The following is a 17,061-nucleotide window of genomic DNA, read 5'->3' on the forward strand; positions in this document are numbered from 1 at the left end:
AAAAAAAAAAAAAAAAAAACCCTCTAAAAAGATAATCTCCTGGAGCAGAAGTCTTACGCCTCATTCCTTTTAGTGAACTCCACAGCAACAAATAATAGCTGTGGAGAGGCAGCCAATGTTTGCTGAGCAAAGAATCAATCTGGAGAGGGAATAAGCTCTTTTTGAGAATCTACCACCTTTACTAAATTACACACTTTGTTAAAAAGGTCATAGCCCCCGCCCCCCCCCTTTTTTTTTTAAATTTGAAAGGCACAGTTACAGAGAGGAGGAGAGACAGAGAGACAAAGATACCATCCATCTGCTGGTTCACTTCCTAAATGGCCACAATGGCTGGGGCTGGGCCAGGCTGAAGCCAGGAGCCAGGAGCTTCTTCTGGGTTTCCCACATGGGTGCCAGGGCCCAAGCTCTTGGGCCATCTGCTACTTCCCCAGGTGCATTACGAAGGAGCAGGAACTGAAGTGGAGCAGCAAGGACTTACACTAGCACTCATAAGAGATGGTGGAGGGCTAACCTGCTATACCACAATGCCAGCCCTCCTCCCCCCCGTCCCCCCTTTTTAAAGATGTATTTGTTGATTTGAAAGTCAGAGTTAGAAAGAGAGAGAGAGATAGAGCGAGAGGTCTTCCATCTGCTCGTTCATACCACAAATAGCCGCAACAGCTGGGGCTAGGCCGGGCCAAAGCCAGGAGCCAGGACCAGGAGCGTCTTCCAGGTTTCCCAAATGCGTGGCAGGAGCCCAAGCACTTGAGTCATCTTCCACTGCCTTCTCAGGGACATCAGCAGGGAGTTGGATAGGAAGTGGAGAAGCCAAGACTCAACCCAGTGTCACAGATGTGGGTGTCACAGGTGGTGGCTTAGCCTGTTACGCCACAATGCTGGCCCCCAAATGCCCTTTAGAGTCTCATTCTGATTAATTCAGTTGTTGACTCACTTATTTCAACAGCAAGGGAGAAGAAAACAAGTAATCTGGAGCTGGTACTGTGATACAGCGGGTTACCCCGCTGCCTTGCAGCACCAGCATCCCTTATGGGCACCGGTTGGAGTCCTGGCTGCTCCATTTCTGGTCCAGCGCCCTGCTAATGGCCTTGTAAAGCAGCAGAAGATGGCCCAAGTGCTTGGATCCCCCAGAACACTCACATGGGACACAGGATGAAGCTCTTAGCTCTGGCTTGGCCCAGCCCTGACTGTTGTAGCCATTTGGAGAGTGAACCAGTAGATAGAAGAGCTCTCTCTCTCTGCCTCTCCCTCTCCCTCCATAACTCTGCCTTTCAAATAAGTACATAAATCTTGAAACACACAACACACACAAGTAATATAAAAATAGGAATTAATGAACGTGCACAATGTTCAAAGGGTGACTTAAGTAATCTAAAATAATAGAATGTATTCTTGAAAGTAATAAAATTACCTTCTCTGTCTTTCTTTTTTAATCTTTTTCTTCTTCTGTCTATGGTGGCAACTTCAGACTTCAGAGACATGTAATATTTTCTGATTTCCTGTAGTTTTTCTTGGAGAAAAGAGATTCTCTCTGTACTGTTCATATTATCTAATTCATCTAGAAGAAGAAAAAAAGTTAATGTGGGTTTTGAAATGATTCTTTGAGGAAAAAAGTGATGCTTTCATCAAAAATCTAACTCATAAGTCAACAAAAGCTTTAGTTTCTTAAAATCAATCATAGTAAGCTAAACGAAGCTCTAAAACCAAGAAAAACATGAATTAAGTTCATGACTAAAAGTTCTGCTAACCCAGATTTCCTATACAAGTTATTTTCTGAACATGTTGTTGCTTACATGATCAGAGAAACATAAGAAAACGTCAACACAAGATAACCTTGACTTATAATTGTGATTATCAGTTATTCTAATTGTTGTTACTACAAAGGACACTTCAGTTTAATCAATTATATATAAAACATATATATCTGATTTCTTAACTGGATCTCTTCCTCCAGGCAATATTTATCTAGTTAGCATTATGAAAAGGTATAGATTTGTATGTAAGATTTCCAAGTAGAAATTATTAATTTGGAATACCTAAATAAATTTATCACCTTTCCTTATGTTGTTGATATTAATTCAACTTGACATTTTAAGATACATTCCACTCTATAATACATATCTGGTTTTCTATAAGCTTACTGAGTTGAAAGCTCCACTTATATGTCCGAGGGGACGAGTTTGGATGTTTTTCTTTGTGTTTATCTTTCTCTCCGTCTTTGATGTGAGGGGATATTCTTGCAGGAGATCGAGCGAGCTTCTGTGGCTTGGACACACCCAGGTGCTTCACTGGTGTACATTTGCTTGAGCTGTCCAGGACAGAAAGATCTTCACTATCACTGCTTTGTCCTATAATAAAAAGAAAAAAAGACTCGGGTTATAAATGATAAAAATCTCGAATATCAAAATGCAACAGACCTGGGGCTGGCACTGTGGCGTAGTAGGCTAAGCCTCCGCCTCTGTGGCAGCATCCCATATGCATGCCAGTTCATGTCCCAGCTGCTCCTTTTCCGATTGAGTTATCTGCCTGTGGCTTATAAAGCAGTGGAAGATGGCCCAAAGACTTGGTCCCCTGCACCCATGTGGGAGACCTGAAAAAAAACTCTAGGCTCCTGGCTTTAGATCAGCCCAGCTCTGACTGTTGCAGCCATTTGGGGAGTGAAACAGCAGATGGAAGACTTTTCTCTATCTTCGTCTCTGTTTATAGCTCTACCTCTCAGATAAATAAATAAAATCTTTAAAAAAAATGCAACAGACTCAACAATGAAACTTCTTGGTAACCTACAGAAATAGTTACACAAATGCAGAAAGTTTATATCAACAATTAAAATAAAAAGGAAACAACCTAAAGGTGTACCAATAAGCAAAATATTAAAAATTAAATACACTGAGGCCAATGTTGTGGCCAGTGGGTAAAGCTAGTGCCTGCGGTGCCAGCATCCTGTATGGGTGCCAATTGGAAGCCTGGCTGCTCTACTTCCAATTCAGCTTTTTGTTATGGCTTGGGAAAGCAGTAGAAGATGGCTCAAGTGCTTAGGCCTCTATACACACATGGGAGACCGGAAGAAGCTCCTGGCTTCTGGCTTTGGATTGGCCCAGTTCTGGTTGTTGCAGCCATTTGGGGAGTGAACCAGCAGATGGAAGATTGCTCTTTCTTCCTCTCTGTAACTCTGCCTTTCCAATAAATAAACAAATCTTTTTTAAAAAATACCATTGAATACTCTGCTAATGTTAAAAATAATGAGCTGGAGGAGTTCAAAGAAAAAGATGGAAAAGTACCCTATACTGCTAAATAAAAAAGTAGTTACAAAACAATAGAAAATTGCCCCGTTTATGTTTAAAACAAAGCATAACAACCCAAAAAAGAACCGAGTCAAACTTTGTATGTGAACAAGTATACACATAGAGATATCTTGATTTTTTTTTAAATTTATTTATTTATTTTTTATTTTTGACAAGCAGAGTAGATAGTGAGAGAGAGAGAGAGAGAGAGAGAGACAGAGAGAAAGGTCTTCCTTTTTGCTGCTGGTTCACCCTCCAATGGCTGCTGCGGCCAGCGCATCGTGATGATCCGAAGCCAGGAGCCAGGTGCTTCTCCTGGTCTCCCATGCGGGTGCAGGGCCCAAGCACTTGGGCCATCCTCCACTGCCTTCCCGGGCCATAGCAGAGAGCTGGCCTGGAAGAGGGGCAACCGGGATAGAATCCGGCGCCCCAACCGGGACTAGAACCCGGTGTGCTGGTGCCGCAAGGCGGAGGATTAGCCTGGTAAGCCACGGCGCCGGCCAAGATATCTTGATTTCTATGAGCACAATTTCTAACAGTTATAATAAAGCATAGAAGATACTGACTTGGGGATACAAGTGCTTTTCGTTTACTTGTAACAACACAATTTCCTATTTTATTTCCCTTTTACCTGCCTGCACCTTCTTTACTCTCAAAATCCAAAGCTGCCTACTACTGAAAACCAAAGCCGAAGGTGAACACTCAGTTTCCCAGTCCCTGTCCTTCCTGTCTCCATCCTGACTGACCCGCCTTTTTAAAATTAATTTGAAGGTTCACCTATTCATTTGAGAGTCAGAGTTAAGTAACAAAGGAAGAGAAAGAGAGACGAGGGTGATCTTCCATCTATTTGTTCACTCCCCAAATGGCCTTAACGACCAGGGCTGGGCCAGACCAACGCCAGGAGCTTCTTCAGGGTCTCCCATGTGGGCGCAGGGGCCCAAGGGCTTGGTCCATCCTCTACTGCTATCCCAGGTGCATTAGCATGGAACTGCAGTGGACGTGGAGCAGCTAGGACACAAACAGATGCCTCAGATGCCTATCTGAACTGATGCCCATATGGGACGCGGTGCTTGTGGCTTAACCTGCTGTACCACAGTTCCAGCCCCCTCTTTATTATATTTTAAAAGAATTTTTTAAGTCTCAAGAAGAGAAAACTCTGCTTCTGGAAAAAGTGATCTCTAGCCATGTTCTTTTTTTTTTTTTTAAGGATTTTTTTAATAAAACAATTTATTTTATTTATTTGAAAGACAAAGTTACAGAGAGAGGTACAAACAGAGAGAGAGGTCTTCTATCCACTGGTTCACTTCCCAGATAACCACAACGCACAGAGCTGCGCTGATCCAAAGCCAGGAGCCAGGAGCTTCTTCCAGGTCTCCCATGCGGGTACAGGGGCCCAAGGTCTTGGGGGCCATCTTCTACTGCTATCCCAAACCATAGCAGAGAGCTGGATCGGAAGTGGAGCAGCCAGGTCTTGAACCAGCAGACATCTGGGATGTCGGCGCTTCCTGCCAGAGTGTTAACCTGCTGCGCCACAGTGCCGGCCCCTAGCCATGTTCTTAAAATCAGCTCCTGTGGAATATCCTGTGTCAATTTCCTCTCTTCTTAAGATTGATTTATTTACAAAGCAAAGTTACAGAGCAAGAGGGAGAGGAAAGGAAGGAGAGGAGTAAGGGACAGGGAGAGGCAGAGAGAATCCTCCACCTGCTGGTTCACTTCCTAAATGGCCACAATGGCCAGGCCAAAGCCAGGCACTTCTTCTCATGTAGCGGGAGGGGTCCAAGCATTTGGGCCACCTTCTGCTGCCTTCCCTGGTGCAGTAGCAGGGAGCTGGACTGGATGTGGAGCAGCTGGGACTCATCAGTACGCACATGGGATGCCACTGTCACCGGTGCAGTTTAATCTGCGCCACAGCACTGGGCCCTGTCTATTTTCTTTCTTTTTCAAATCCTTCCTACCACATCTACCAACACGCCCAGAGCAGAAAACGCCTTCCTTTATCTGGCACCTCTTCTCTTCTCTTAGGGTCAAACTTCCGGAAAGAGTGGTCTTAGTTACCCTGACTGCTACACCTTCCAACCACACCCCTGTGCTCTTGCTAGGGTCTTAAACACTTACCAATGGTCAAATACAATGATTAGAAAACAACAACAAAACCCACTTGAATATTCTGTATCATCTGAAACCTTTTTTCTTACTCAAACATTTATAAGCAATTTCTCCACATAATTCTATTTTTTGGTCCCTTTTCTTCTCCTTTTACAACTTCCCATAGCAATCTCATCCTCTTGCAATCCTTTGAAAACTATTTTGTAAAAACAGACTTTCTTCTGAGATCTACAGCCGTGTGTTCCTGATTCCCAGTACCACGACCTCAATGTTTCCCAAGGTACTTTTCCCACAACCTGCTGCTCCTTCACTAGTCCATATTTCAGTCAGCTAACTCCTCATGCATGACTGATCATAACTGATCCTAGTCAGTTTACTCCCCTCAAATGTCTTTATTTCATTCCTTTACTGCCTTAGTTAAGCAAAAGATTGTTTCCAAAAAATAAAACCGACCATTTCCTTCTCTCTCTTTTTCAATTTTTTAAACTCTTTCTTGAAACAATCTTCAAACTTTCAAAAAAGTTCTATGTACAACACCCACACTTTTTTCTCCTTTGAGGGTAAGTTGTGTCAATACACTTGGTTGCTTTCTTGTGAACTTCTTACAAGCAACATTCTCCATGTGTTATTTACATACTGCTGCATTACAAATTAGCCCAAACTTAGCACTTTGAAGCTACAAATGTTTAATATCTCACACGGTTTCTGAGGGTCGGAATCTGGGAGCAGCTTGACTGTATGGTTTGCCTCAGGAATCTCGTGAGGTTGCACTCAGAACTTTAGCTGGGCCTGTGTCTGACGACTTGACAGAGGCTGGAGGATCAGTGTCCAAGTGGCTCACTCCACGCACACGGTTGTCGGCGGATGCCTTGGTTCCTCGCTGGCTGTTCTGTTTCTTACCCCAAGGGCCACTCAACTGAGAGCTTGAACGTCCTCACAATATGGCAGACAACTTGCCCCGAGCAAGTGATCCAATCGAGGGCAAGGAGGAACTTGCAGTGCCTTCTATGACCTATTCTCCAAAGATGTCAACCATCACTTCCACTTTACCTGTTACAAGTGAATCGCTAAGTTCAGCCCAAACTCTAGGGGAACGAAATTAGGCTTTGTCTCTTGAAGGGAAAAGGATCAATGAATTTTTGTGTATTACGTTTTTAAAACTACCACACTCCTACTGAACCATAATACAATCATCAATATCGGGAAATTAACACAGATATATTACTACCATCTTACTGTTCAGATCTAGTACAAGTTTCTCCATCTGAACCAACAATGCTCTATACAGAAATGGGATCCACGTGAAAATGATGTTCTGTATTTAGTTGTCACGTGTCTTAAGTCTCCATCAATCTAGAACATCTCCTCTTTACTTGATGATCATAACCTCGACAGTTGTATAAGCTAGATTTTGTAGTGAATATCCTATGGTCTGAAATTCTTGGTTGACTCCTGATTCAATCTGTGTTATTCACCCTTGATAGGAACAGCAGCTGTTGTTACATCCTGTCCCACTGTACATAATTTCAGTTTGTCCCATAACCGGCTGGGTTCACTTTCATCCCGACTCAGGTGATGTCTACGAGGCTGATGCACAATAGTTACTCACATCCCTTTGTGATTCCTGCTACTTTTCTAGTTTCAGCTCCTATCACTGTGTCTCTAGTCTCTAGTCCTGCACTGTGCAGCTGCTCACCACCTGGGACTGCTGAAAACCTGAACTATGTCTCAAAGGTTTTCCTTCAAAATGCCTTTTATTTTATATAAATCATATACTCCTTTCCTTGGAATATGTGTCTAATGTAACCAAGAATTCCTCTTTCAGACTTCTAGGAAGGCATATTTGGAAGGAAATCCTTTAATTTGTCAAGATCAATCATATCGGGGCTGGTGTTGTGGCATAGCAGGTAAAGCCACCGCCTGCAGTGCTGGCATCCTGACAGGCGCCGGTTCAAGTCCCAGCTGCTTCACTTCCGATCCAGCTCTCTGCTATGGCCTGGGAAAGCAGTGGAAGATGGCCCAAGTCCTTGGGCGCCTGTATTCGCATGGGAGACCTGGAAGAAGCTCCTGGCTCCTGATTTGCTCAGCTCCAGCCATTTTAGCCAATGGGGAAGTGAACCAGCAGATGGAAGACCTCTCTCTCTCACTCTCTGCCTCTCCTCTCTCTGTGTAACACTGACTTTCAAATAAATAAATCTTTTAAACAAATCAATCATTTTTCTTTTTGACTATATTCTACTATTTAATTTTATTCTTTATCATAAAAGATTGCCTTCCATGTAATCTATTCTATTCACAAATTTCTTGTTTCAGTAAGAACTGCCCTTATTTCTCCATGTTCTTTTAAAACGGTTTTTGTTGTTTTTGAGAAGCATACAAGTGGGTCGGCATGGTGGCATAGTGGGAAAAGCCAGTGCTTGCATTGCCGGCATCCCATATGGGTGCCGGTTCAAGTCCCAACTGCTCCACTTCCGATCCAGCTCCATGCTAATGGCCTGCAAAAATGGCAGAAGATGGCATAAGCGCTTGGGCTCCTGCCACCCAGGTGGGAGAGCAGAAGCAACTCCTGATTCCTGACTTAGGCATGGCACAGTACTGGCCATTGTGACCATTTGTGGAGTTGAACCAGTGGATAGAAGATATCTCTCTCTCTTTCTCTGTCTCTCCCCCTCTTTCTGTAACTCTTTCAAATAAATAAATAAATCTTAAAAGAAAGAAAGAAAGAAAGAAAGAAAGATAAAGAAAAGAGAGAGAGAGAGAAGCAAACAGGCTCCCATCTTTGGTTCACTCCCCAAATCCTGAAAAGGGCCCCACATGGGTAGCAGGAATCCAATTACTTGAACCATCACAGCTGCACTGGCAGGAAGCTGGAGTCAGGAGCCAGAACCAGGTATTGAACCCAGGTACCTCTATTTGGGTCACAAGCATTGTATCTGATAGGCCAAAGTCACCCGCTCCATGTTTTAAAATTACTGTCCTATTCATAAGTCAGCTCTTCATAATTCAAGGAAATAGCACCTTCAGAAATGTAACTTTTGATCTACTTCTAAACAGAAAAAGAGCATTTGCTTTTCAAGCGTCCCAGATACATTCCTCTAAACTGCTTCAAATACTTAAATTGCTTTCATAAGAAACACAAAGCATAAAAATATCACAACCATCCCAGTTTTAAATAAAACTGACATGCACTTTCAGATTAAAAGTTAATAGGAAAAAAAAGAAAAAAAAGTTAATGGGAATATGACTTTTTCAGAATATAATAAAAGGAACACACTTTTATACTGACACAAATGATCAAGCCAACACACTGCTGAAAATGCTAACCCTGTATAAAAGCTAGTGCTGAAAAGCACTTACCTGCTCCATTCTTTTCATTTTTGGCTACAGCATTTGTTCGCTTTGGGGTGCGCTTCTGCTTTTTTGCCAGTAGCCCACTGTTTCCATCACTTGGTCTTTTCTGGCCTGAAATACGAGGAAAGAGAGAATTTAAAAACAAAACAAAACAAGAGCAAGTTTAATTTATTCATTATTCACTTGCCTACATTATTTCTATATATACAAAGACAAAAGAAAGAACAACAGTACCTGAAACCCTGAACAATAACTTTCACGTCCTATATGAAGGTATATTTTCTTTCCTGAGCAAACCTACCCTTCTCTCTGCTCTCTCTCTCCTGAACGGTTATACCACAGGGACCAGAGGCACCGCTGGCGTCAAACCCATTTGCTGCCTCCCTGTCACAGAGACCTTCTTGAGATTCTTCCGCGATGCTGTCCACCTCGATCGTCATGTCGCTCTCACTTTTCACGCTGCGGGACTCGTCTTGGCTGAGCGTCAGCGGTGAGGCCACCGAGAAGTTGGGCTGTGTGGCAGGAGGCAGGCCCGGTGGCCCAGAGACCAGGGAGAGAGACTCAGAGCTCTGGACAGCTGCGTCCTCGACACCGGGCTTATCTTTCTCATCCAGATCATCCAGATCGACTTCGTGGCACACCAAGGTCTCGGGCCCGATCAGAGGCATGGCCTCCTCCTCCTCCTTCAGCGGGGCCGGCAGGGTCTCCTCAGCCGGACGCTGCGATTTCTCACTGCCCAGTTCCTGCAGGCACTGGTTCGATTCTGCTGTCAGTGACGGCATTCCTTCATTTTCGGTTTCAAAGTGCTGCTCAAATTTTAAGTTTTTCATTCCTTCAGATCCGATACAATCACTGGTCCTTTCTTGAGCCACGCTGTTTGCCCCTTCCATCCCATTCTCGACTCTGTTTTTTTTCTCTGGTGACGACTGTCCTAGTATTTTCCGTTTCAACTTTTTTTCCTTTCCACACGAGTCAATGTCATCTTCGGTGGCAGAAGAGAAGTTTTTACTGTCCGGTGAGGAAAATTCAAGATTGTGGGCTTCTGGATGGGGCTCACTCCCGGCTTCATCCTGGCTGAATGATGAAATCTTGATAATTTCTAAAGACAGGTCTTTTGTCTTGCTTCGCCGTCCCTTTCCTTTGGGGGATTTTTCTGCTTCTTTCTTAATTTCTTCTACTTGGTCTACTTTGTTTCCAAAAATCGGTACTATTTGTTCACTCTCTCCAACTTCTAACTTCAAGGTTTCCAATGGCTGCATCTGAGTCCTATTGTTTTCTTTTAAGCTATGTGCAGCATTCTTTGGGTTTTCTTCCTCTAGTTTATCATCGCTTAAGTGTTCATTTTTCTCCAGCTCTTCTTTACTATCAGGAGAAAGTTCTTCATTCATCAAATTCTTCTCTACTGTGTCTTCTGCGTCACTATCTGAAGAACAAGAGTCTGGAAAAGGAACATTATTACGCAGGTTTTCATCTTCATTACCAACGTAATTTCATAATAGAAATCCTACCTAATATAAAAACAAAACCCTGAATCATATACCTCTGAATACTGCCCCGCAGATATAAATCATAATTAATATTTGTGTTAAAAATTGGGGAGGGGATTTCAAATAAACTCTATGTGAAAGTACATTATTACATCCTACTTCTGCAGAGCTATTGTGTAATATCTGCTAGTATCACACTTAGACTACATTTAAAGAAAATCAAAGCACTGGTACCGAGATACTCCATCAATATGTGAACTGTTTTGACTTAAGTAGGCACTGGTTAACACATGTCATGGTTATTTTGTGTACTAAGAAAGGAACATGACATTCCACTTAAAAGAATTCTGGGAAGAAGAGATGTTAAAATGAACAATGTGAATTTCCAAAACTTTAAACATCCTTTTCACGAATAGAGAAGAAAGTATAGGCAAATCATCTCCTTGACAAAGAAGTGATCCCATTTAAATCAGAGAATATTTAAAATAACAGAATTCTAAGAAATATAAAATTCGGCCCATATGGTACTCATATACTAAAGAAGTTCAAAAAGGCCAACACTGAATGAAATTTTTTTAAGTAACAAGTTAGAAAAAGTTTTATTTTGTAATTTTCACATGAGCGAAATGTGGAGTTCATTTTTCTCATGTTTTGGAACACCTCGTCTGTGGTGGTTTAGCGAGGCTGTTAGGACAGCTCTGTAGGTTATATACTGGACACGGGCATGCCCGGGACATGAGGCATTTGTGTACTCTGACAACTTTCCAGTGGATGGCTGTGACGAGGAAGGATGTCCTTGTCCAACCTGCACACGAGCACCACGTGGCCTAACAGCAGGTCTGTGGTTCAGGATGGCTCTCTTCTCGAAGGGAGGGGAAGCGGACAAAGTAACAGCAGAACACAAAATGTTCACCCATGCTCGCCACAATACAACAGTCCGTGCTCCCTTTAAACAGCAACCTCTCAGCTGTACTCAAAGATCCTGGGTGAACGGCACTGAATTTACAGGAGACGACGGTGCGTGCTTTGAAGGAAAGTGTAGCACACAGCAGAATGCATGGACTGTCAATTGCTCCTTAATTTAAAATAGAATATTTTAAAGATATTTATAAAAAAAGATAGTCCTTGGGGCCGGCGCTGTGGGTTAACACCCTGTCCTGAAGTGCCCACATCCTGTAAGTGCGCCGGTTTGAGACCTGGTTGCTCTACTTCCGATCCAGCTCTCTGCTGTGACCTGGGAAAGCAGTAGATGGCCCAAGTGCTCCCTCTGCATCCGCGTGGGAAACCTTGAGGAAACTGCTGGCTTCTGGCTTTAGATTGGCACAGCTCCAGCTGTTGCGGCCAACTGGGGAGTGAACCATCGGATGGAAGACCCTCTCTCTCTCTCTGCCTCTCCTCTCTCTGTGTAACTCTGACTTTCAAATAAATAACTAAATCTCCAAAAAAAAAAAAAAAAAGATAATCCTAAATGACAGTGTCACTAAATCGCAGATAAAAATATATAACCAACGGAACATTCTCTTCAAATTTTGCAGTTTAAATAACAAGAGATCAGAAACCTAGATGACTTACTATGAGTCCCTGCATTACCGGTAGTTGTACTACAGTCACGCACTGCATGACAGCATTTCAGTCAATGACAGACCACATCCACGACGTGGTCCCATCAGGTTATGCCCCTAGTGACGGTGTAGCTGTCTCAGTTGTGCACGTGTACGCTACTGCTTGCACCAGAACAGACTGGCCTACTGTGCTTCTCAGAGTGCATCCCTGATAGGAAGTGACGCATGGCTGCGTTGATATCATGGATTTTTCTAAGATCGGGGATCCTCAAAACTGAGCACCTTCCAGTGTATTTGACAGAGGTAATCTGCTTGGTACACTGCTGTGAGCATTTCTGGTACCTGATTTTCCTTCACTGTTCGCTGTCTTAGATAAGCCATACGGCATGCTTGACGACAGAGCGGATTTTAACGGCGGCCGTCCCCGTTTGGATTTCTGCCTCTCCTCGTCCCTCTCACTTTCTTCTTTATTCTGGGTAAAGAACACCGAAATGCATGAGAACGGTCAGCGTCATAGGAGAAGCATTCACTTATCCAGGGAAAACGACGACTCGAAGAAGGTTAGCTATTTTACATGTCAACTCCCAAGCTGTTCTTAAAGGAGAACCAACAAGCTCTGTAACCTATTCTGTATTCGCAGGAATCGGCTGTTCTATGATTTGTAACACTGCGGTTACTTTGGGATGGTCAAAGTCAGTGGATCGGGAAACCAGGCCGCTACTGGGCACTCCCGCTCTGCTCCTCATTGCCCCCTGCGGGAACGAAAGATGTCAGCCTCAGACAAAACACAGGGCAAAGCTCCACTGCAAAGGCTGGGAAGCCAGGGTGCGGGTGCGGGTGCAACTGGCCAGCAGATACACATTTAAAAATTCAGCTTCCAGTATTTGAAAATCAGACTTCACATTAAATATATAATAAATAATAAATTTTATATTTATATATAAACACATACATACACATACATATACAAAGAGCAGTCTTAAATAAGTTCTAAAATCCGGGAAGCTTGGATCTGCATTCCCACAGCAGACTCCAGAAGACAGATGTGTCCTCCTGTCTGTCACCACCCATCCTTTTTTCCTCCTTCCTATCAAGCCCAAAGAGGCCTTTGACTTTGAGTCCCATGCTCTGGGGGTTCGGTTTTTACCTTTCTGCAAACAGTGGGGATAATGTTTTAGATTTTTACATTTTTAGTTCCTGGACTACAATGGAGAAAAATCACAATTATCTCAAGAGACCCAAGATGATTATTTCAGTGAGAAACAAGACCTACAGAAAACCAAAATGCTTTAAATGCAGATTACTAACTGAAAGAAGCTAATCCCAAAAGGTTATATATTGTATGAGTCCAACGATGTGGTACTCTGGAAAAGGGAAAACTAGGGAGACAATTTAAAAAAAATAAAACACTATGCCAAGGGTTGGGTGAGGGTGGCAGAGAGGAATAGGCAGAGCTCAGAGGATTTTTAGGGCAATGAAACTACAGTATTGGTGTATATGTGATACTAGACGTGTGTCCAAACCCTTGGACCGTACAACATCAAGAGTGAACCCTAACGTAAACTGTGGACTCTGGGTGATGATAACTGATAGACTCTGGGTATAGGTTCATCAATTGTTAAAACAGAAAAAAAAAAAGTACCACTCTGGGCAGGGGAGGTCTGTGCAGGTGTGGGGCAATGTAAATGGGAAATCTCCATACTTTCCCTTTAATTCTGCTGTGACCGAATTAAAACTATTCTAACAATTGTCTTTAAAAAAATACACACAATACAATTTGACTGTTTCCTGCACCTATCATAAAGGATATGGGTCTATAAACATACTTTAGCTTTCTTCTTCTGTTTTTTCTTTGGTCCACCTTTGTCCAAAGGCCAGATTATCCTGTCAGCCTTCACCCATTCATCATACCTTAAAGGAAATATATAAAAATGTCAAATGAAGCTCTATTTGCAATGCATTCACCGAACAAAAACAACAGAGAGACAGACTAAAGAACCTACTCCCACTGGAGGCAGAAAAGTGAAGGGCATGGGTGCTGGTTTTCTGATCACATGGGTCAGCATCTGAGTGTACACCTACCACCAACGGGGAAAGGCAAGAGAATTTTCTTAGAGTTAGCAGGTTTAGAGGGAGGTCTGGGTAAACAAACTCTAAATAGATCTAAGGCTATTTGATCTGCTTTGCTTTCTTCAACTCCCACAGATCTGGTCTGGTACGTATATTCTGGACTACATTTCATTCTATTGAGTTGATACTACAAAAATAAATCAGGTGGCTCTGGCCATTGTGGCCAATTGGAGAGTGAACCAGTGGATGGAAGATACCTCTCTCTCACTGCCGCTCCTTCTCTCTGTGTAACTCTGACTTTCAAATAAATAATAAATCTTTAAAAAAGAAAAAGAAAGCCCTTCATTTCCCTTTTACCTTTATTTAAACGATTGACTGACATCACTTTTGGATTTCAATAGTCAGTCCAAGTTACTAATCAGAAGTAAATAAGAAACTAACCTTTCTAGAATTGAATAATAGTTCTTACATTATGTAAATAAGCAGGGTTTTTTTTTTTTTTTTAATTTTTTGACAGGCAGAGTGGACAGTGAGAGAGAGACAGAGAGAAAGGTCTTCCTTTGCCGTTGGTTCACCCTCCAATGGCCACCGCGGCCGGCGCGCTGCAGCCGGCGCACCGTGCTGATCTGATGGCAGGAGCCAGGTGCTTCTCCTGGTCTCCCATGGGGTGCAGGGCCCAAGGACCTGGGCCATCCTCCACTGCACTCCCTGGCCACAGCAGAGAGCTGGCCTGGAAGAGGGGCAACCGGGACAGGATCGGTGCCCCGACCGGGACTAGAACCCGGTGTGCCGGCGCCACAAGGCGGAGGATTAGCCTAGTGAGCCGCGGCGCCGGCAATAAGCAGGAATTTGTAGAATCCAATCAAAATCTCAAATCTGAACATGTAAGTGAGAAAACTATAGTCCTTATTTCAGAATATACCAATTAATGAAAACCATACGGAAGTCATAATCTTGCTATGGAGATCAGGTATTGTGGAGATACACAAAGTAGGGATAAGGTTCCAACAGGCACGAGCTTCAATTGAAACAGTACCAAGATTACCTACACTATAGTCTGAAAACTATCTGCTGCTCAATTAACTCAAGATCTAAAGCTTGTCAAACAAAACTGGCTAAAGATATTGTACCATGCTTTTAAGAATCTGTACTTTAGGCCGGTGCCGCGGCTCAACAGGCTAATCCTCTGCCTTGCGGCACTGGCACACCGGGATCTAGTCCCGGTCGGGGCGCTGGATTCTATCCCGGTTGCCCCTCTTCCAGGCCAGCTCTCTGCTGTGGCCCGGGAGTGCAGTGGAGGATGGCCCAAGTGCTTGGGCCCTGCACTCCATGAGAGACCAGGAAAAGCACCTGGCTCCTGCCATCGGATCAGCGCGGTGCGCCGGCCGCAACGCGCCAGCTGCGGCGGCCATTGGAGGGTGAACCAACGGCAAAAAGGAAGACCTTTCTCTCTGTCTCTCTCTCTCACTGTCCACTCTGCCTGTCAAAAAAAAAAGAATCTGTGCTTTATTACTTTATTTAGAAATATTCATTCATGGGGTGGGTGGCAAAGTGGCATAGTAGGTTAAGCCTATATGTGGTGCCAGCATCCCATATGGGAGCCAGTTCAAGTTCCAGCTGCACCACTTCCAATCTAGCTCCCTGCTAACAGCCTGGGAAAACAGTGGAAGATGGCCCAAGTGCTGGGGCCCCTGCACCCATGTGGGAGACCTGGAAGAAGCTCCTGGCTCCTGGCTTCAGAACAGCCCAGTTCCAGCTGTTGCACCCATCTGGAAAGGAAACCAGCAGATGGAAGACCTCACTGTCTGTCGCTCACTCTCTTTCTGTAATTCTGCCTCTCAAATACATAAATCAATCTTTAAGAAAAATATAAAAATCACCTTCAACAAAAATAGTATCATGAAAAAAAATTAAATATTCATTCATTTGGACATTTGCTGAGTGTCCACTAGTGCACCAGAAAGTATGCAGAGGATAATAAAGAAAGGCCCCTTCTCTCATGCGACTCACAGACTGGTATGAAACACAGACACAAAGCAAAATTAAGCACAGCCTAGTATGGGCATTAGAATTCTATACCTTACCCAGGGCCAAGGAAGAAAGAAGTAACTCCCAAACCCCAAAATTCCATAGGCACCACCAGAGAGAAGCCAGAAGCAACGGTCTGGTCTACAGTATACCCGACAAAGTGTGCCACACATAGGTACTTCTAGCACTAAGCCTGTCAATCAAGGGTAGTCCCAGATTTCCTAATTAGAGACCAGGCCTCCCCACCCCACCCCATCACCCTTGCACTCACTCTTGTTAGAAATCCAACTAAATTTTTAAAGAACTGCAGTGGTTCTATCTCAATGAAGAGGTTGTAATTGTACCAGTTTTAGGAATTTGGAAGGCTAACAAAGACCACGGTTCTAACAAGATAACCAGTTAAGGATCTGAGCATATAATAAATGACTATTGAGAAAAGTCACAAAGTAAACACTAACAAGATGAGCAAGGGCACAGGCATTTGGCACGGAGTTAAGACACCACTCGGGACACCTGTCTCCCGTATCGGAGTACCTGGGTTTGAGTCTCAGCTCCGTTCCTATTTCCAGCTTCCTAATGCACACCCCAGGAAGCAGTGTGTGATGGCTGAGGTATCTGAGTCCCTGTCACCCATGCAGGAGGCTCAGCTGAGTTCCAGGTTCCCAGTTTTGGCCTGGCCCAGCCCTACTCTGGCTGTTGTGGTATTCTAGGGAGTAAACTAATGAATGGCTCACTCTACCTGTCTGTCTCTCAGCCTTTCAAATAAATATAAAAACAGCAACAACAGCAATTTTTTAAAAAAGAGCAAGAAGCATGACAGGAAGGGGAAATTCTAGAGAGCAGAATAGAAACACAGGCAGATGGTAACTAAGAGTGGGTGGTTGTAAACTCAAAAGATCTGAGGGGAAAGGAAGGCTTGAAGGTGCTGTAAATACAAAAATGAGGGTACTTCAAAAAGCTGGTGGAAAAATAGAATTAAAAATTAACTTTGGGGCCAGCCTTGTGGCATAGTGGGTAAAGCGGCTCTTGCAATGCAGGATCCCATATAAGAAATGTGTTGAGTCCCAGCTGCTCCACTGCCCATCCAGCTCCCTGCTAATGCACCTGAGAAAACAGCAGAAGATGGCCCAAGTGCTTAGGCTCCTGTACCCATGTGGAAGACCCAGAAGACACTCTGGG

The 17,061-nt window shown here is 43.6% G+C and overlaps 1 protein-coding gene across 2 annotated transcripts in view; it reads right to left on the reverse strand.

Moving 5' to 3' along the window:
* Positions 1–17,061, reverse strand: part of ARID4A (AT-rich interaction domain 4A) — an 85,014-nt gene that overhangs the window by 6,308 nt on the left and 61,645 nt on the right. For both annotated transcript variants that reach the window (XM_062205049.1, XM_062205050.1), the window contains exons 18-23: positions 13,611–13,695; positions 12,127–12,256; positions 9,037–10,173; positions 8,742–8,846; positions 2,139–2,345; positions 1,409–1,555 (exon numbers count right to left, since the gene is read on the reverse strand). In XM_062205049.1, the coding sequence (XP_062061033.1) occupies positions 1,409–1,555; positions 2,139–2,345; positions 8,742–8,846; positions 9,037–10,173; positions 12,127–12,256; positions 13,611–13,695 (1,811 nt within the window). The remainder of the gene's footprint in view (positions 1–1,408; positions 1,556–2,138; positions 2,346–8,741; positions 8,847–9,036; positions 10,174–12,126; positions 12,257–13,610; positions 13,696–17,061) is intronic.

Source organism: Lepus europaeus, chromosome 11, assembly GCF_033115175.1.
Source record: "Lepus europaeus isolate LE1 chromosome 11, mLepTim1.pri, whole genome shotgun sequence".
In the NCBI taxonomy this organism is placed as follows: Eukaryota; Metazoa; Chordata; class Mammalia; order Lagomorpha; family Leporidae; genus Lepus; species Lepus europaeus.